This window comes from Zea mays, chromosome 3 (genome assembly GCF_902167145.1).
Source record: "Zea mays cultivar B73 chromosome 3, Zm-B73-REFERENCE-NAM-5.0, whole genome shotgun sequence".
NCBI classification, from domain to species: Eukaryota; Viridiplantae; Streptophyta; class Magnoliopsida; order Poales; family Poaceae; genus Zea; species Zea mays.
The window spans coordinates 42,157,251-42,178,882 of record NC_050098.1 but is presented as its reverse complement, the minus strand read 5'-3'; the positions used below and the strand labels follow the sequence as shown (position 1 = coordinate 42,178,882).

At 42.6% G+C, this 21,632-nt stretch overlaps 1 protein-coding gene across 1 annotated transcript; it reads right to left on the bottom strand.

Annotated features, from left to right (window-relative positions):
* Positions 1–709: 709 nt before the first annotated feature.
* LOC103650005 (rab escort protein 1) lies at positions 710–8,216 on the bottom strand. Its single transcript, XM_008675685.3, has 10 exons — positions 7,274–8,216; positions 7,076–7,198; positions 6,787–6,886; positions 6,478–6,516; positions 6,029–6,236; positions 5,853–5,928; positions 5,505–5,700; positions 5,280–5,360; positions 4,935–5,040; positions 710–1,351 (listed from the first exon to the last, which is right to left on the bottom strand). The coding sequence occupies exons 1-9, from the start codon at positions 8,026–8,028 to the stop codon at positions 4,951–4,953; spliced, it is 1,668 nt and encodes a 555-aa protein (XP_008673907.1). The 5' UTR covers positions 8,029–8,216; the 3' UTR covers positions 710–1,351; positions 4,935–4,950.
* Between the last annotated feature and the right edge of the window lie 13,416 nt (positions 8,217–21,632).

Genomic DNA, 21,632 nt, shown 5'->3' with positions numbered 1-21,632 from the left:
AGACCGTTAGACTCCACAGACTGTCCACGCTGTTGATACATACCATAGTGATTGACGCCAAATCGACAGCAACATGATCCTTACAAGGCTCCCTATTCCCCCGCATGCGAAAAATGTCTCCTCCGCTGCGGATATGACACTTCTCTCGGCTACTCACTTCTAGCACGGCCTTGTGTTCCTGCAGCCGTACCGGAGCGCGAACCCTCCGCTGGCGCCGACACCGCGCTTCTTAGGCAGCGGTTCTCATCAATCGCACTCTCACGCCGTCTTAACAGTGATTCGCACTCTCGCTGACGCTTCCTGACGCCGAGACACTGGTGGCTGGGATGACGGGGAGGATGTTGACGGAATATTCATTTGACGGCGAGACGATTAATAGGAAGTTGTGCCATGAGTAGCACGATTACGAGGTTTAACATGTTTTTTTAGGAAAATAAAATGGAGCTGTTGGAGTGCAGTCTTTGTTTAGAGCAAAAGCTTTTAAGGATGTCCCAATTAGAAGCTATTTTTTTAGGAGCTGTTGAAGATGCTTTTATTGTAGGTATAGTTTGTGCACGGGCAAAGGGTGGCCAATTACATCGCTATAGATGGGAACCGTTACTGACGTGGAATCTCATTGGGCCAGATATCCTTCTGACCTTGTGCAATGAGCCCCATGTTCCCGTGTCGTCATACGATAGTTCTTGTAGAAATAGATGCAACACCGATGTTTCATAAATCATCAACAAATAAAAAAACTGTTGCGAAAAAAGACTAATCCATAAAAAAACACATTACATAGGCTCGTGCAAGGGTACCCAATTCTGCAAGGTGAAGACCAAAATCTCACCGCTTTAGTCTACCAAAAATACACGCAACAGTTTAATTACCTCCAGGCTTTGTTTAGGTATTCTAGTATTCATCTTAATCCACATGTATCGAGCTGGACTGAAGTCAGAGAAAGAAGTCAATTGAATACCCTTCTACCCTGTCTCATTCAAATGTCTTAACTAGGGAATCATATCGAGCGTTCAGCATGTATCCCGTATTTGCTGTGATCCTGTGTACAACAAGGTTTGCCAGCCAGGCAGCCAATACAAGGTCATTTGCGAGCATCGCCAGAATGTGTCCACATAGCATTTCGTGAATACCACATGTGCACATCCCTCCCTCCAACTGTTCCCCACAAATGCAATATGACCAGCCAGTGGCCACCTGTACATTGGAAATCCAGCACATCTGCTCATCAAACCCAAAGGCTCCCCCTTGCGACGCTCATTTGCCCTCTGATCTTCAAGGAACACCACGAGAAAGAGAACGATGCCTTCCTGCATCTTCGAATGACGGCGTTCTTCAACCAAATGATAAAGCCCTGTCAATATTGGAGAAAACAATACTTAGGGGGTGTTTGAATGTATTAGTGCAAATAGTTAGTTGGCAAAATTGCTAGTGGAATTAGCTAGCTAATAAATAGCTAGCTAACTATTAACTAGTTTACTAGCCCATAGGAGAGGGCTTAGGCAGGGAGACCCTCTTTCCCCCATACTGTTTATCCTTGTTATGGATGTTCTTGGCCTATTATTCGCTAAAGCAGAAGAAGCAGATTTGCTACAACAGTTATCTAGAAGAAGCTCCGTCGGATTTCTATTTATGCAGACGATGTGACTATTTTTTTGCATGCTACTGCTCAAGAAACTTCTATTACTTTAGACATCCTGCAACTTTTTGGAGATGCTTTTGGCCTCATAAATAATACGCATAAATCAAATGCCTATCCTATCCAATGCCCTGAGGAGACTTTGCTAGAAGTTTAGAGCTTGCTGCCTTGTAATATGGCAACCTTCCCCTGCAGGTATTTGGGGCTCCCTCTGTCCTTGCATAAGCTTTCTAGGCAGCAGTTCCAACCCTTTGTGGATAGAACTGCAGATCAACTACCCAATTGGAAAGCTGACTTGATGACCAGAGCAAGAAAGAGAATTCAGGTGCAACATGTTCTCACAGTCATGATGGTTTATTTAGCAATGGCAATTGACATTCCCCAATGGGCCTTAGATGCCATTGACAAGATAAGAAAGGGTTTTCTATGGAGGGGAAGAAAGGAAGCAAGGGGAGGATATTGTTTGGTGGCCTGGGGCAAAGTGTGTCGACCCCTTCAACTGGGACTGGGAGCCTTGGGAATCGCTAGTCTCCCAGAGCTTTGTTGGGCTCTCCGCATGAGATGGTTGTGGCTACAGAAAACAGATTTAGGACGGCCTTGGGCAGGCCTACCCATACAAAGCTAGAGCTTTTTTCTCTATGGCTCTGATTTCTAAGGTTGGGGATGGATCAAACACTTTGTTCTGGGATGATAGATGGCTGCATGAAACTAGAATCTCAGACATTGCACCCGACCTGTACAACTCAATTCCAAAAAGAATTACTAAGCGAAGGACGGTGCAAGAAGCTCTATTAAGCAGGCGATGGATTTCAGACATTAAGGGGGCTCTTACTGTAAGAGTCTTGGTACAATATCTAAAGCTCTGGGAATTCCTCTCAGAGATTGAGTTACAGCCCAACATAGAGGATAGACATTTTTCAGCCTTGCTTTAGATGGTAAATACACAGCAAAAGCAGCATATAAAGGCCTGTTCTTAGGACCTGCTACCTTTGACCACTACAAAAGAATCTGGAGATCTTGGCCCCCCTCAAAGTGTCATTTTTTTCATTTGGCTGGTCGCACACAACAGATGCTGGACTACTGATCGTTTGGCCAAAAGGGGTCTGAATCACCCTCACCGGTGTCCTCTTTGCGACCAAGAGGATGAAACCCTGAACCACCTCCTTATTTCCTGCGTTTTCACAAGAACCTTCTGGTATATGCTTCTTAGGAAATTTGGATTACATGCCCTGGCTCCACAGCCTGGCCTCACATCTTTTTTGGAGTGGTGGAAGAGGGCGGCGGAGGCAATTCAGGGAATGGTCAGGAAAGGACTGGATTCTCTCATCATTTTGAGAGCCTAGAAGATTTGGAACCTCCGCAATAGATGTGTGTTTGATGGAGAGACCCCAGCCTTTCTCGAATCCTGATGCAGATTGATGATGAGAGAAGCCTTTAGGAACTAGCAGGAGCCAAGGGTCTCTCCTATTTGGCTGCTCCCTTGTCGGTTGTCTGAAGACTTTTCCTCATGGATTTGTTTCTTTATGCTTGTTTCTGGCCTCCGTAAGGAGTGTTTTTTGTACTTTTATTGTATTCGGTCTTCTACAGAGCTTTTTTCTCTTCTTAATATAATTTAAGGCGCAGTTCCCCTGCGCATTCGAGAAAAAAAATCAAATATTAGCTAGGTTGTTTGGATGTCTCTAACTAATTTTAGCCACTAACTGTTAGCTGTAGTGCATTCAAACACCCCTTAGTGAGCAAAGATACGATTACCATTCCCCACGGCAAATTCTTAGCAATAAGCGTTTTCATATTTTGCATTGGAAGTCAAAGCCCTGTTCTCAAGATCAAGACTATAAAAGATCCCAGGCAACCCAAGCTGTCAATATCGCAGTGCATTTGATGTATTGTTTTTCGGGTCACAGGTACCTGTTCCCTACTTCCCCTGGTTCAATTCAACTAGTTTCCCATAGTTAAAAGTAAGAGTATTCGTTGATCGCTTACAACCAACAGTTCAACTGGTTAGCCACAACTGGCCGGGCAAGTTATGAGGGTTGAGAGAGACTTGTGACCATATTGTTTTTCAATGCACCATTGCACATTGTGTCTGGTGGTCCTTCAAAGAAGTGCTGGGATGGAACTCCATCCCAATGAGTATAGAGGAGTTTCAATTGAGCATATTACATTCTAGTTCTAGTAAGAGAAGATGTTTTGGCATGCTTGCTGGGATGTATAAGTTTGGGCCTTTGGCTGTTAAGAAATGTGGTCGTCTTTAGGAATACACCTGTGAGTTCACCCATTGTCCCTGTTCATCGTGCTTTAATTCTTATATATGAAGAAATGGAGCATTCTCCTGAAGGCAGAATAACAAGGCTGGATGCAAAGGGTAACATACGTAGGACATGATGGATCCACTATAATCGCTGCAGCCTGCTGAAAGATAGCTGAAGCTCCTGCTAGCTATAGTGGGACTGTGTCAGTTTTGAATGCAATGTTGGGTATCTTATCTTTTTGGTTCTGTTTGAGGAAGAGGAAGTTTAGAGAGAGATTCCACCTTAAACTTGTAATCGTATAACTCAGTGTGACAGTGTCAGTGCTACCCTCCATTCCAAAAATTTATGTCATTTGCCTTCTTTTAGATCTAGAGATTTTGTTATGTACCTAGATATACACTTTGTCTAGCGTAATGGTTAAGACTTCCGAGTAGCATCTCCAGGTCCTGGGTTCGATCCCTCTCGAGGATGAATTTCTGGCTTGGTTAAAAAAATCTCCTCGTTGTGCCCCACCCGCTCCCGGGTTACGTCCTGAGCGCCACACTCCGGCTGGGCCGTTGCAGAGTGGACGGTGATGGCCCGCTAGTGATGGGGGCCAGGGTTCGGGGACTTTCTCGTCCGGAACCATGTTTCAGTCTCTTAATATAATACCAGGAGAGCGATCTTTCCCTCCCCATCCGAGTTATACACTGTCTAGATGCATGGTAAAAATTATGCTTCTAGAAAAGCAAAAAAAAACTTACAATTTGGAATGGAGGGAGTATAAAGGGCCTATCGATCTGGAGTGTGGAGTCTAACAAAATTGTTCAAAAATTTAAATCACCAAAGTTTATAGCCAATGATAATTTCATCAATATGAACAAATGGCACAAAGTTCAGCATGTCAAGATATTTACATTCCAATGAGCAAAGACACTAATATTTCCATATGCTGTAAGTTGCATGGGAGCAAAGATTGTCTCAGTATCAGAAAATATTTTTCGTATGTAATAAGTTAGAACGTGGATTCCTAGTGGAAGTTTCATATGGCATATGCAAAGACATACCTTTAGAAAGATGGTTTTACTCTGCAGAATCAGAGGCATCATCAGCATATACAGGAGCTGACTTTTTAGGCAAGAACTCTTCATCAGGATAGATACTTGCAAATAACTGTAAATGAAAATAAGAAAACAAATTTATCAGGATAGATCTAATGGAGTAAACGAAGCATTATTATCCATTCTAAGGCTGTCACAACAGAGCATACTCTTGATTTATATTACGAAGAAAATTGTTATAACCATTTGATACTGACAGAAGTACAGATCAACCAGAGTTTTGTACCTAATTTCTCATGCAGGTACATGTCTGCATCATACAAGAAACAGAAAAGGTGTCACAGTATGTACCTTTTTTGTTGATCCCAGTACGTTTCTGTAGTCCAGGTATTCATCAGGCATGGGGCATGACAATAAAGAACCAGATGTTCCCTGATAGTGTAAGACAGGACATCAAATGCTTTAAATATAAAAACAAACACACATATATATAACCTGAAAGGCCAATGTGTTTCTAGTATTGAAACCAACATGAATACAGTCCATATTGATATTTGATAACAAATAGAAATGCACCTGTGTGATCTCCTGAACATACAAACAGCTCCAGATTAGTGTTGGCTTCACATCCTCAGTGCTTTCATTGGTGGTTTCAAAATGGCCTTCTGAACCATCTGAAGCCTGAGGACTGAAAAGAGTGTCTATTGCTTTTTTTATGGATTGCTTTCCGGCTGAGACATCGGTACAGGGAGTAGACAGATATGATATAAACCTGCAAGTGAGATTAGCTTGTTAAGTAAGTTATTTTCCTACGTTATAGAACAATTTTGAACATAGTGGTTTCTGGTTGTAGATCGGTAGATATAACAAGTACATGCGAAAATTACATTGATGCATACTATGATGAAAGGATAGACAGCTTACATCCCAGGAGGGCATACTGCGAGATTGCTGCTCAACTGAAGAAGCCGAACCGCTGCAACCTGCTGTTCTTCTAGCGCTAAATCAAGAGTACAAATGGGATCAACAAAGACAAACAAAACCACCAATACATCAAGGAAACATTGCATAAACACAAGTAAAAGAATAATTGTTCTTACATTTTGGAGGGAAAATAACCAGAACATTTGATGATCCCTGTTTCACGGACTTGCTAATTATGCATACCCCCCTCACAACTTTCCAAGAATCTGAACCATCAAATGGGACATCCAAGGTAGGAATCTTATAAGACGCGTCAATTATCAATTGCTGGCACAAAATATCCTGACCAGATGCCAATCTGGCACCTAAGAAATGCTTCTTTTCCTGATCAGTAAAGTATAAATTATTTCAAGTTAGTAATGCAAATAGAAGCTGTGCATAAAGATGAAATATAGCTGAAATGAGCAAAATTTCAAAAGGATCCGGTGTGTGATAACTACATCAAGCAAACAATTGCAGGAATGTGGGCACCATAGATTTTAGTTTATTATCATACCTCATCTATTTTCTATCTTAATTGAAAGGCAGAGCTCCTGCCATTGCGTTCACAACAAAATAATCATACCTCATCCATAAGAAGTGCAACCACTGGCATCCGCAACACCTGGATAATAAAATACGTTGTTCAGGATAAGTATGAGGAAACTGGCACACATTATCAAAAAATGAAGAAGTAAAGGTGTCAGATGCCATTCCAGCAGAGAGAGGTCAAGCCCATGACTACCACATCACTGTTCCCAAATGTTTGTGATTTGCAACATACCAATTACAGATAATTGGGATGAAAGATGCTAGAATCACGTGATTCAAGAAACAATAGCCAAAGCTAGAGCACAAAAATCACTGCCACACATACTTGTGAAGATCATCTTACATATAGGGCACCCTTAACCGCAGCACAGCGACAAAAAGCTTGAGGCAGCTCAGCATGCCCATACATAGGATAAATGAAAGCGCCTTCTGCATTAGCAAACCTGGAGTGGCGAAAAATAAAATGTAAAATTACACTGCCACAGTCATGTTACTTTAAGATTCTACATGTTAGATTACATATACCTTCTCTAAAGCTAAATGAAATCTGGATTGATAAACAAAGCATTATATAATATGATATATATGGTTTTCCAAAGTGGACATTGAAAAGTTCAGACAAACTGATTCACCTTCCAATGGACGAGGAGTACAAAGCAATGGTCTGAATTCCCTCCCTTGTTGTAGTCAGTTTGTCACAAGGGTCAGCACCATCTTGATCATAATCCACCATGGCAATTGCATACAGCACAACCCTGCAAACACCAGAGAGCTCAGTCTTAGTCATCCTGCTAAAAATAGTATGTACAACCAATTTATAACACCCTTACGCTCTCATCTTGGGAGGAAGCCCTTGTTTCTTGAGGAACTCAACAAAGGGGAGATCTAGGTCCTCCTCGGGTATCTTGGTAGATGCATCCCCCTGTCCCGTCTCATCAGATGAAGCTGATGCTGCAGCAATGTGTGCCTGCACAAGCTTGAAGAACCTGAAGAGGATGTTCTTCTCCTTGAGCTTGAGTGTGGTGTCCTTGAAGATGGCCTGCCTCGAGTCTGGCACCGGGTAGAGGCAGCCCTCCCAGTAGAGGAGACTGCCCCCCTCCACGCTCTTGAACTCCACATGGTGGCTGCCCCCTGACCGCAGGAGGAGGTCCACTGCCTCATCGGCGCAGTACAGCACACGAGGTCCCACCATGTCAACGGTGAACCGCCTAGCCGGCTCTGGCACCGTCCCCGAAGTCTCAACATCGGAGTACACGCTCCGTCGGTGGAGATCGACGACGGTGCGCGAATCAGAGGCGGCGGCCGCCGCGGACGAGGTGGGAGGGGAGGCCTCAGGGGATAGGAAGGAGGTGAGGGAGGAGAGGGGGATGGAAGAGTAGAGGGAGCCGTAGAACGGGCTGGGATCAACGTGGAGGACCGTCTTCCCAACGGCGGCGCAGGCGGCGGCGAGGACAGATTCCGGGAGGCCCGTGCCGCAGAGCACCACGTCGAACGAGGTGGGGTCAATGGTGGGATAGTCGTTTTGGACGTTACTGCCGCCGCCATCGACGGCCGAGTTGGAGGAATCGGCAGCCGCCTCCGCCATGTTCGTTGTGAAATCTAGGGATCAATAGAGTACCGCAACAACGAGCGGCAGTTCACCGTGCTGGCGGCACACTACCTCCCGTCGTCGCAGCACGCTGCCGCCCAATCGCGAACCCGTGCCACTATCGGCCTGCAAGAGCGCGCTGAGGAACGCCTGTTTGTAGACTAGTTAGACTATCTTCATCTCGAACATTAAGGACCTGTTTGTTTACCCCATGGATTATATAATCTGGATTATTTTTGGAGGACTATATAATCTAGATTATATAATCTGGATTATATAATCTGAGTAGTCCTGTTTGTTTACCCATATTATTTGAGTTGTTAATAGGATTCTTTTGTACGAGGAAGACAAGAATGCTCTCTATATTTGTACTAGGTTGAAACTCATATATGAGATGAAATGTAACAAACTGTTGACACCTTTTTCGGGCGCCAAAACACTCAACAAGAACCGGCGGCGGTGATCTCTGCACAGGCGCGGACGGTCCGCGACCAGGGACCGGACGGTCCGCGACCTAGAGCAGGGGCAAAGGTTCCCTGCCTGACGGCCGGACGGTCCGCGCGTGCGCAGGGGGCGGCGAAAGTCGCCGGCGGCGCCTGGATCTCGCTCCCGGGAGGGACCCCGTCGGGGAGGAGAGATCCTAGGTGTTGTCTAGGCTCGGCAGGCCGACCTAGACTCCTCTAATCGACGTAGAGTCGAAGAGAGGCGGAGAATTTGGAGATTGAGAGGCTAAACTAGAACTAGACTAGAACTATTCCTAATGCGTAAGGTAAAAACGAGAAATAGACTTGATTTGTTCGATTGTTGGGGGTTCAATCGGCCGTAGCCCTTCATCTATATAAAGGGGGAGGTCTGGATCCGCTTCAAACTGATTTCCGAGTTAATCCCGTGGTTTTAGGTAACCAATCCCGCGAGAAACTAGGAACCCTAACTGATTCTGCGCACGCGCGGACCGTTCGCGCCACCACCGCGGACAGTCCGGACCGCGGACCGTCCGGCCTCAGGGCCGGACCGTCCGCGAGACACATTTGGTGTCCAACACAAACGTTTCTGAGTATTCATAATTTATTACATAAATAATTTGAAAAAAAATTCAATTGACATTGGCAAATATAGAGTAGCGGGATTCGGTAGATTATAATGGCAATGGTGGATAATTTCTAGGAAACTTGAAAGTGTAGTGGGGAAGTGGGAAAAAATAATCTGAAATAAGCACCTCCTCACTTGCTTATGGATTATCATAATCCAAGGGGTTAGATTATATAATCTGGGCAAATAAGCTGGACTGTTTGTTTGCCTCTTAGGATTATTTAATCCAGATTATATAATCTGGGGGGTAAACAAACAGGCCCTAAGTAGACTAGTCGGTTGCCCGTGCGTTGCGACGGCTTACAACAATACCTACGTAAACTATCCACCAAAAAAATTCAAGATTTTTTATTAATTGTCTCCACTCTCCGTATAATGTTTTTTTAATTTGATTAACTGATGTTATTGTTTACTCCATGCAATATATCATGGTACAACACGGCCAATGAAGTGAGCGATTAGAAGAGAGTTCACAACGACTAACTGAACGAACAGAGATTATAAAATGACATAATTCCACCATACAGAGACCAAATAAGAGAAAGTTTGTGAGCTCAAGTTTCTAAAATAAGTCACATAAACTCAAACTTATAAAAAAGATGGATCAAAATATGGAGTGGTTGCTAAAGTCATGCATCAATAAAAACCGGATGCGCTCCATATAAATTATGCTACTTCATAGCAATTACTAACGTTTAAACCAACAAATAACCTTTATTTTACTGTTAGTGTGACAAATCATTGTTGCTCCATCTAATTCATCAACCTCAAACACCATGAAGTCCATTGCGCCAATGTGGTCTAAAAAACAACCTAATGCTTGCAAGAGCCAAGAACATCGTGTCGTGCTTGGGCTGTAGCCTCGGTCCGTAGTGCTGGCCCGGCCCGACACGATTATATTTTTTATTTTAAAAAAACGTATATATATACAATTTATATTTAATATTAAAAACATCTGAGCAGGATGTTCTACTGGTTAGACAGCTTCACCCAGTGTTTCCCGCCCTTATTCCATCAGGGCATGGGTTCGAACCCCACCTCACCTCATGCACCACTTTTTAACATTTTACGCTGATTTAATCAAATGGGTCGATAGGCTGGCCCGTCACAGTCAGCAGACCGGCATGACGTGCATGGGTCAGAGTTGTGGCCCATGCTGGGCCGCCGTCCCGTCACAGTCAGCAGACCGGCATGACGTGCATGGGCCAGAGTTGTGGCCCGCAAGCGTCTGGCCCATGCTGGGCCGCCGTTTGGCCATATATAGGCGTGCAACGGGTTAATTTGAAATAATTGTGAGGTGTTATTTATAAAAAGATGACGCATGACGACCGTTGAAACTGGTGCTTTAAGTATAGTATAGACTTAGGCTGTCTCCAGCAACATCCACTAAATTCTATCCTCTAAAAGAATATTCTGTCCTTTACAGCACACTCTAAAAAATTTCGTCCTCTATATCTTATCAGTCTCCAGCAACGTCCTCTAAATTTGGTCTTCTATATCTACAATGCTACCAGATTTCATTATTTATATTATTTTTACCTATCGCTTTTATAAAAAGAATATTTTTTGTACATCACGAAATTGAAATACTTATTACAATACATTTTCATTTTATGGAGAAATTACTCATCATTCATATATAGCAAAACAATGTATCACAAATTTGTATTATATATTTTCCTTCTTGTATACGCAAACAAAAAACCGTTAGTCTCTACCAAAATTAAAATAGTTTGACTAAGCTATTCGCAACTGCATTATGCAACAATCCAGCATCGGACACCATTTTTTTTAACACAATATGCATGCATGCAACGTGGGTAAGTCAATCAATAGTGGTCGTCACGTGCACAAGTGTCAGGTCGTAGCGCTTTGATTGTGGGATAGAGGACGAACAGTGTTTCTCTACATGTAGCGGCTGAAGCAGAGACTCTAAATTTTAGGTCTTTTAGGGTTCCTTGTTTGACGGATAAAGGAGCACAATATCCTCTAAATTTAGAGTACAGGTTGTTTTACAGTTCGTTGTTGGAGAGAGTCAATCTTTATTCCACTCTCTATTTAAACTACTCTCCAGCATTCATCTCCAGTACACTCTCTATTTTAATCTTTATTTTACTCTTTATTTCAAACTGCTCTCTACAAACAGTACATCTACAATATAAAATAGTGTCATACACGCCCGCATAGGCGCATACACGTTGTTACTGAAGTTGGCCTTATATGTCCTAGATCGCTACGGTTTCTATATATACAATTTCTTGATACAACATGAATCAATATAAACTACACAAACACTCTCTTCTTAAAGATCATGGTTTAAATCCTAGCGGAGATGACTTTGGTCCAAACAGACCCGATACAATCAATAAGATATGTGTCTCATCATTTTCTCTGTTGCCTTTTCTCCTCGACTCCATCCCTAACGATGGTGGCCGATACACGACGACAATCGAGAGGCGGCGGGGATCCGGTGAAGAAGCCATAGGACGCATACGACTTCCTCGGTTGTCAGGAGTGATGAAGGAAGATGGTGCCACAATTTCGACCAAGAGCATCATGGGCTCCCGTGTATGGTAAGAACACTAAACCCTACACCTATGTCTCGATCGTTCGGTAAATTAGATTTTGTGTGGGATTTTCGTTTGTCCCAGCAATCGTTGTTGTTCGGTGCTTGGGGTTAGTGTTTTGGTGTAACAATGAATAATTTTTTGGACCCATAAATGATGGTAGCGAAGAGTTCAGTATAGAGGTTTGGCATGGGGGTCTCTTTGTGGGTTATGGTCAGCTTATGACATATGTTGATAGAAATGGATTGGTTTGACCCTATAGATACAGACACTTGGTCTACATTGTCGGTTGAAGACTTTGTTCAAATGCTAGGTTATGAGAATCATAAGAGTCTAAATTTTTTTGGATGTTACCTGGAAAAGATTTGTCTAATATGTTAAGGATTATTGTTGGTGATCAGGCCACAATTATGATGTCCCAGGTATCTGCTAAGGTGAAGAAACTTGTTTATTTTGATCATGTCAACTAATTAGGTGGTGTAAATTGGGACGATGTGGTGCTCTACCATGGGCTAGCAGTACCTAAAGTAATCAGCCCTAGGAAGTTAGAGGTGGTACCCAAAAATCAAGGAGAGAAACTTCCAGTGTTCTATACTGTCCTTAAGAATGGAAAGGTTGAGCAGAATGTACAAACTATAGGTGACCCAACCGAGTCTATCAATTCCAGGATTTTTGTGGTAGTGACTATGAGGTGGAACTAAGTGATGTAGATTTGTCTGATGACATGCTTGAACAAGTTGTAGGAAAGAGTGATAAAAAGCTAAAGGCACAAAGTTGAAAGACACAGTGATTGATATAACCTTAGGGACAGTGATGATGAAGAGACATATGTTGAAAGGCTAGACATACCACATTCTGACTCGGGTGGTGAAGGACATGTTTTCAGACATTTGAAGAAAAAGATATGGTTAGTCCTTCATTCTATGTTGGTCTCATGTGTAGTTCAATTGAAAGACTCAGAGAAGCTATCATAGAGTATAGTGTCAGAAACACAGTGGAGATTAAAATGGCTAGAAATGATAAGATTAGGGTCAGAGCCCACTGTGCTGAAATTCGTCCCTAGAACTTGTATGCTTCTTATGATACAAAAGCTAAGTCTTTTGTTGTGAAAACATATTATGATAAGCATACTGTTGGTCACTTGTTCTCAAATGCTATGAATCAAGAACAAGGCAACACAATTGTTAAGTATTAAGGACCTTCATCTTCTGAAGCATTATCTCCCCATGGACATAATGATCATAAGACGAAGGTCGTGAAGGACATGCCTTCATCATGTTTACAGATAAACAAGAATGTAAAGGGACGAAAACAGCAAGTATAACCCATTGATTCATTCGTATCTACATTCCATAAAACATGTACGAATATCAACATGGTTTGTTGGGGGCCTTCCTCTTCTGAAGGTCCTCAAAAACTTAACTAACATGTTTTTCAGTGTAACATAGACTGTCACAGGAGGCTTCGGCTTTGAGATGTGTAATACCCAAAGTGTAAGGAAGAACAAAAGTAGAAAACTGCTCTCCTTTATATGTGTGTGAATCTCTATTTATCATCACATGTGGCTACTCATGTGTAAAAATGAGTAAATCATTACTGAGACACAAAAAAACCATTGCATCATATTGGATTTTTGTTTGTGCATTTAAAACAATAATAATATGAATAAAAATAAAATAATAATGAAGAGGATTTGAGGAAAAAGGAGAGGAAAAGAAAGGATATAAAAATATAAATAATATATGTATAGTTATATTTTTAAAATTATTACTTCTAATCTCACAATATAATTTTAGGATAAGTTTGTCACAAGTTTAAGTTTAAACTAGGATTAAAATTGAATTTGAAAAGGGAGGAAAGGAAATAGGAAAATGAATAAATAAAAGAAAAAGACAAAACCTCATATGGGCCAGCGGCCACCCAATTCGGCCCACTCACCCATACACCACGCGCGGCCCAGACTGCGGTCGTGGGCGCCGACAGGCGGGCCCGTGCCGTCAGCCCCTCACGCGCGCGTGTGTGTGCCGACTTGTGGGCCCCACTGGGCGGTCACTCTCTTGCGCGCTCGTCCTCACCATTTCACTGCGCGTGGACCCATTCGTCCACCTTCCAGCCTTCGTCAATCGCCATCGCGCGAGAAGCGCCGCGCCGACCGGATCACAACCCCCTCGCGCGAGCTCCGCAAAATTGCCGCTGACCGAGCCCAACCGTAGGAATAAAACCCTGGGGTGTTTCTGTTCCCCCTTCCGCTATCTCGCGCAAGAGCCACCAAGGGAGTTCACTGAGGCAGAACGAAGAGAAATGGGGAGAAATCCACATCGCCGTGCGCGCAGACTGAGCTAATCCATGAGAGAGCTAAGGAACAGAGAGGATGCCGCCGCTAGGGAGCTTCGCGTATGGGGAAGCGCTCGCCAGGACGCAACCACGGTGGCCGGGCTTCGATGTCGCGGCCGGATTGACGCCGCGGGTGTAGCCGGGTCCTGGGATTCCACACCACCGCAGTGGAATTCGCACCAACGCCGTCTTCGGCCGTGCCTGCGGCATCCGCGTTGATTGCGTTGTGTCGCCGTCGATCGGAGAAGACGCGGACACCATCGTCGGGCGGATTCTGACCGAGTGCTCGGAGAATTTCTCGTCGCCGTCGGAGTTCCGCCGAGGGGGCGAACTGCATCGTCGTCGGTCTATTCATCACGATCACTTTGGTAAGACACCTCCCTAACGTTCGCCCGATCTTAAATTTCATTCTGCGCTTGGTAGTATCGACCATAGGGCTGGAATCAGGGGTCGCCGGGGTTGCGCCGAGGTGACTGTGCGCCGCCGGTTCCTGGCTGCCGCGCGCTAGCAAGAGGAAGAAAGTGTAGGTGCCGTACGATGTTGTTTGAACGGTGTAGATTAGATCGGGGGCGGATCAGGTCAGGGTGAATGCAGACCGTTCGATCGCGATCGGGCAAGCCGAGGCGATCGCAGGGGTTTTTAAATCCGAGCCGTATAAATCTGATCGGACGATCCCTGATGCGCTCACATTTATTTAAATCAGAACCGTTGGATCACGATCCAACCGAGGGCAAAGCGTACCGGTTCACTTAAGGCTGGATCTGATCTGGGCCTTGGATTTCTAATCCGACGGCCTATATCACCCCATACCCCTTCGCTTCGGCACTTATTCAAAAGAGACCTTATACTTTTAGATAATAGAACCCGCCGTCCACGCCAGGATTTTCTGAGTCTTGGAAACACTTACACCGAGACCCCTGCTGTTTCCTGGAATTGATGCCCCGTCCAGAGCGTTATAAATCAAGACTAGTTAAGTGCCCGTGCGTTGCGACGGCACGCAAATTATTCATGCACAACGATTACATAAAACTAAGTAACACATATTATGGATCACAATCTTATAAATTATACAAATCAATTTACAATCAAACGTAAATATACATTAAAATTCATACCAAAAGGACGGGAATAACAAGTGAGCAAAAATTATGAATCTTTGTTTCTTATCCTAAACTCGAGTATTTGCAAATAAAATCACATATATCTAAAATCAACTAAACACTGATGCGCTTAATTTATAAGAATCAATTAATTTTACTCTAAGTAGGAGAGACATCTAGTATAATATGGTTCTATATGCAAGAATCCGCCAATATTAATGACCAAACATTGCTGCCTTCTATTTTCTAATGAGGGGTGCTACCTCATTAGAAGAACGCCTCGTTTGAGCAGTTCAGTCCGATACCTCTCCGCTTTTTGCAATGCCCGAGTAACAGATGCTTTTGAACCTACCAATATCAGATTTCAGAAATAAATGAGAAAAATAATTAATTTCAGCAAACATTCAACCCAAAATGAATTCAGCGCAAAAACAATTATTTCAGCCCAAGCTTTTGACCAAATGAAGCCAAATATAGAGGCAATAATTCTCACACTGACCAAGAAATCAGAAATATGCCCTCTATGAATGTAGAAGGTTTAGAACAAACAGCCAGTGGTCATGTAGGTAAACACCATACTGCAGCATCAAAACTCAAGTACATTCCATAGCCATATAAAGTAAAGAACGCATGTTAAACAGAATAACAAGATGAGGAAGCAAAACTATGAACATGGAACACATGCGCATTACCAGATATAGAACCAAGAGAACATACCGTTTGGCTGTCATTCAACAAATTAGCAATCCCTTGTCCCACAAGACCACAAAAGAATCCAACAGAACCATACAATATTCCCTGTTCACGAATAATATTTCAGACATCTAAAGAGATAGTTATAGTTGATAACATTTCTATGGAAAATAGCAAGTATTTCATTAAAAACAAAGTTACTTTCAAAAAGTATGTTCCTATCCGTTGCTGCACAGAAAATTTGTATCCTGACCTTTCAGCTTCAAAAGCGCTGCAAGACTCAGTTTTGATGATCATTACCCAAATGAATGGTTGAATGCAGTAGAGGAAAAAATGAGCTGTCTTGACAGAATATAAGTGGTAAAACTATAAATCGAACATGCAACAAGTAATGAAAATGAAAGACAAAGCTAGGAGGAGCGAGATCACTATTTCAACAGGTTATGCAAAAGAAGAATACTGTTATGTAAGTATGTTGTTCATCAGTCCACATTCTGTGTACGCAGCTCAGTACAATGTGTAGTAATCACTGCCATTGTATGACTGGTTCTCATTGTAGTTCAATTTTGTGACACGACATAAAGTACATAGCCATATTTTCCTCTGGAAATGAATAATTGTGTTGTTTACAGTCTAGAAAGGCAGGCATAAGTTACGTATCAAACATTTGAAATTGTCCATGATTTTATTACGCTTTAGTGCATGCTAATCTATCGTTAGTAATATGTATCAAAAGTGATTGGCCTAAACTAAGCTTCAACTTATCTAGCAAATTTGCTGCACCTGACAAAAATCTCCTAAATTAAGAGGGAAACAAGTTAAAGCCCACAAACAATAAAGCATGGCTTAATTACTTTAGTAGTTATCAGCAAGAACAAAGAATACCTATAGATGCAACATCAACATATTTGAGCACTCACTGAAACTTATACTGCATATTGAAGCACGCTAAGAGAAAGCTCACCTTGTGATCTAAGTGAGCATCACACAGTCCGATCAATTCTAGGAAGATCTAGGCTCTAAAATTTGAATCGTAAAGGAAGTCAGCCACAGTCAATCAGGGAAGTTCAGTGACATCAATGCATTCACTTCGCTTATAGAATAACAATTGAGATCGATGCTCAAGGGCAACATCAACTCGATTACCAACATTAGGAGCCAAGGATCACACTCATACTACAATAAAAGAGCTAATGAATTTGATTGTGTAGGAATCAGGTAAGCAGAAATCAGACAGCCAATAAATTCGATGAGCAAAATAACAAAATACATGTCAGGTCGGTTGCAAGCAACCACTCTTGCTTTGTCATGCTTCACCTTAGTTGTGCACGGGACTGTGAAAAAACAATGCTAATTACAAGGACAGGGAAAGAAAGATATACATGAGTAGTCATCTATCTATTCAGCTACCACTAACCGGTCAGACAGCCAATGAATTCGATGAGCAAAATAACAAAATGTCTGTCAGGCTGGTTGCAACCAACCCCTACTGCCTTGTTAGGTTTCACCATATTTGTGCAGGGGACTGCAAAAAACAATGCTAATTATAGGGACAAGGAAAGAAAGATTTTCGAATCTTCTTAGGCTTTACTCTGTGTTTTGTGACATCAACAGAGGAAAAAAATGAACTGATACACAGATGGATCAGTAACCATGATTATCCTGTACTGCTAAATGTCTAGAAGTATACCTCTGAGTACCTACATCTTTATTTGTAATCTACACATATGGACCAATACATAACTACACGTGTGATAATTGAATCAAATATATAAAGAAATGATAATTTATAATTTCCATTTAATTATTTATACAGTTTTAAGCAATCGAAACAAATGCAATCCATAGGATGTCCTTTCCCTTCCCCACTAATTCAGAGGTACACACAATATCCAAAAGAAGATCATAATAGGGTAGCACCACATATACCACTCGACAATTCACACCATTTCTATCGCTTCAAAATGTAGAATACAAATAAAATAACTCGCTATGTTACATCTGAATTCGCAATGCAATTTAAGCAAAACAAATTTTTTTAGGCTGAAATAAAGCAGAACAAAATTTCAACCTACATCAATTGCAAGGTAAAGTTAGAACTGACCTAGGACAACTATCTGAAAAATCAGCTCTATATTGCTCAGATGATTCAATTGCAAGGTACCCGATAGCAAGGAACTGAAACGTAAAGAAGGCTACTAAAATGCTGAAGAAAACCTGAAAATGGCGTTCAAAATATAAGCTAAAATCATTACCATTTGCACAAACATTGAAAGTTGACAGAGGTGTTAGTCCAAAAACCACTACGCACTAAACGAATTGAATCACTATGGATATTTGCCATTATGGATGAAAGGTGCTCATGAAAAAAAACATCCACGTGGAAGACATGTATCAAAGAAGGGTGGACAACTACACTTTGTTGGAGTGGAAATCATGGAATGCCATCGAAAAATAAACACCACCTCACGAAGGGAGCACTACACTTTAGCAGATATTTGATATGATTATATGACATCATTATTTAGCAAGAATGACATTACGGTTAGCAAATGTATGGACTTGAAATTTTTTTCTGTGTAGTGTGTACCCTTAACTGAAGCATGCACATGATGAAACAATCAAAAGATACCTGTTGTTTCTTACCGTCTAATATAACATACTGAATCTGTTCGGTTTAGTCTGATAGTATCCTTATCTATTGTCACCAGGTATCTAAAGTACTTGACCAAGAAGTACTTGAAGAAGCACAAGGTGCGAGATTGGCTCCGTGTGATTGCAGCCAACAAGGACCAAACGTCTATGAGCTGCGGTACTTCAACATTGCTGAGAACGAGGGCAAGGAAGAAGATTAGACTGCATTGCACTTATATCTAGTTTTGAACAGCCCAGGTCAAGCACACAATGCATCAGTAGAACATCCCACAGTAGAACATGCTGCAACAGGTCATGTTACTACACAATAGTAGCTAGAAGATTAACAACATTCCAATCATCCAATTTATGAACTCATGGCCAACATATGTGAGAAGCATTTCACTGTCCCCACAGTAATCCAAAAGGCATCAGGCAGCTAGTATAAAAATACAATGTAATAGGCATACTCCAAATATTTGCACTTAGTTGAAGCAGGAATACAGACTATACTATGAGAGCATAGTACACGACTATCATTCAAGAAATTTTAGAAGACACTTTGACAGTATGAACACTGACTACGAGAGCAATGAATCCTATTAGTCTTGATTCCATACAAATCATGCTAGAATAATCTATACACATGGCTTAGCAACAAAAAGAGATGACATACAAATCTAGAAAACGGGGTAAATAAGAATTGAAAACCTTTATATCTGTGTGTATGCAGAACTAAAGCTTTATCTTCCTGAGTTCAAACTAATTGACAACACAAGCAACAACAACCTTTTAGTCTTGATTCCATACAAATCATGCTAGAATAATCTATACACATGGCTTAGCGACAAAAAAGAGATGACATACAAATCTAGAAAACAGGGTAAATAAGAATTGAAAACCATTATATCCGTGTGTATGCAGAACTGAAGCTTGCCGGAGGTGCTTATCTCAAAGCCAAAGCGATCTTGTTCTTCTACACAGTGATTACAAATAGGAAGAGGACAACCAGTACAATGTCCGTGCGTCGCAGGGTTTAGGGTTTCCTTGAAGAACAGCCAAATAGAGTATAATAGAGAATGAAGTCTTCAGGTACATGGAAGAACATGTAACAATCAGTATAGTAGATACTATAAGCGTGGTGACACACGGACCTGGGTTCCCAGCAAGAAGCAGCACGTGGAGGGACGGCTCTTTGGACCTTATCTCGAGCAGTTCGTCGCAAAGCTGCAGGGAATCGTCGCGGGCAGCCAAATAGGAAGAGGATGGGTGGGAGATGAAACCCTTGATATAGGAGAGGGGCAGATCCGGAGGGCGGTTGGGTCGGGGTGACCAGCGGCATGCACGGAGTTGGGAGTCCGACGGCACAAGGGTTGCATATCAGACCAACTGGTGCACAGAGGCATGCACGGAGGTTGTTCAACGGGGAATGGCGCGCGCGGATGGCAGGGTTCGGCGGCAGTTCCGGGGACGGCAAGCGCGGGTTCGGCAGTGGTTTCCAGGAATGGCGCGCGCGACGGATTGTGCGGCGATGGGCGCGGATTTCCGTCGCGGTCGTGGTCGGGCTCGGGGATGGAGATGGCGCGGCCGTGAGGTCGAGGCGCGGCGGATTTCTGGGCGCGGCCGCGAGGTCGGCGCTCGGGGAGGGCTCATCGGCGCTCGAGGACGGGGCTGCTTCGGTGCTTGGGGACGGGGATGGCGGCTGCGGGGTCTGCGGGGATGGCGGGGAAGGCGTCTGCGGGATCGACGGATGGCTTCTGCAGGGTCAGCGGCTGCGGGGATGGCGGATGTGGGAATGGCGCGTGGGTCTGCGGGGATGGAGGGGTGTTTTTGTAAAATAGTGACGCAGGCGTGCGACAGGTTGGTTGGAAGAAGAATAGGGGTCTTTTTATAAAAACATGACGCACGACGACCGTTGAAACTGGTGCTTTAAATATAGTATAGAAAATGAATTAGAAAATGAGTTTTTAATATAAAAACAATTCATATAATTTGTATAATTCATATAAAATGCATATGAACTCCAAATCGATCCATTCCAGTTCCTAAATTTTTGTAATAATATTGTCTACCCATTAGTGCCTCTGTTCTGACATGAAAAACACATTAAAATTATTCTTTCACTTAATCTTGTATTAAGCACATAAAATATTAGAAAATCCATAACTTAAAATCTATACCTCCAAATTTAATGATTCCAGTTCCTGTGATCTTATTTTAATGTCTAGTTTATTACTGTATATTCTATTTGCATGTTTGATGTGATGTTAATTTATGTTATACTGTGTATGTATTGTGTTGATGCGAGTAGACGAGCAAGCCACTGTGGAATCTGAGGTTCAGCAAGTAGAGATAGCTGAGCAGGAGCTCGTGGAAGGCAAGTTGTGCCCTTGATCACTTCTTTTACCCATTCATGTTCTTATTAATCATAATGATCTGCATAGGTTAATTTTGCTGGGACCCAATAGGATGCCCTAGATTTTGACTATCTTTATACCTTGTTTCACCACTGGTTTTACTACTAAAGTTTTGGGTAGTTCATGCTATTGCTTTATGTGGATTTGGGTATAAAGATATTTATCACTCATTTTTACACTTGTTATTATCTGTTCATTATTTTATGTTCATGATAAGATCATTATGTTAATGGGAACATGGAGAACCACCCGGGAAAACAGTGCTACCACAAGGGTATAATGGGACGCCCTTGGCTGATTAACTAGGAAAGCTAGTGGAGGGCTGCCTTACCCGAAAGGGGCAAGGGCAGTAGGGGAGTGGTCAGTGTAGGGAGGTCCTTGGGTTGATTTTGCTGCGATGGCGGTCAGGCAAGAACCCTGCACTGGAGCTTCCTATAAACTGTAGCGGGTAGTCTGAAGCTAGTGGAACTTTGTAAAGGTCTCGTAGTGGTACCCTGCCTCGCTTCCTCGGAAGAGGTGTATGGAGTCTGATCAACTCCGTGGCAATTGGGTAACACGACTTGTGGGTAAAGATGCGCAACCTCTGCAGAGTGTAAAACTGGTATACTAGCCGTGCTCACGGTCATGAGCGGCTCGGACACTCACATGATTAATTTATGGAACTTAAACTTAATCTGTTATATCATTGCATTTGGGATTATTTTATTATTACTTTTACTTATTATTACTATGGTTTGGTATTCACTTACACTTAGTAACTGCTAATA

What these genes read in the sequence shown, in the direction of transcription:
- LOC103650005 (XM_008675685.3), bottom strand. Translation starts at nt 8,028, where the DNA reads ATGGCGGAGGCGGCTGCCGATTCCTCCAACTCGGCCGTCGATGGCGGC. An exon ending in ATGTTCAGGAGATCACACAG is followed by an intron (nt 5,361 to 5,504) that starts GTGCATTTCTAT and finishes TTACACTATCAG; the next exon opens with GGAACATCTGGTTCTTTATT. An exon ending in TACTGGGATCAACAAAAAAG is followed by an intron (nt 5,041 to 5,279) that starts GTACATACTGTG and finishes TTTCATTTACAG; the next exon opens with TTATTTGCAAGTATCTATCC.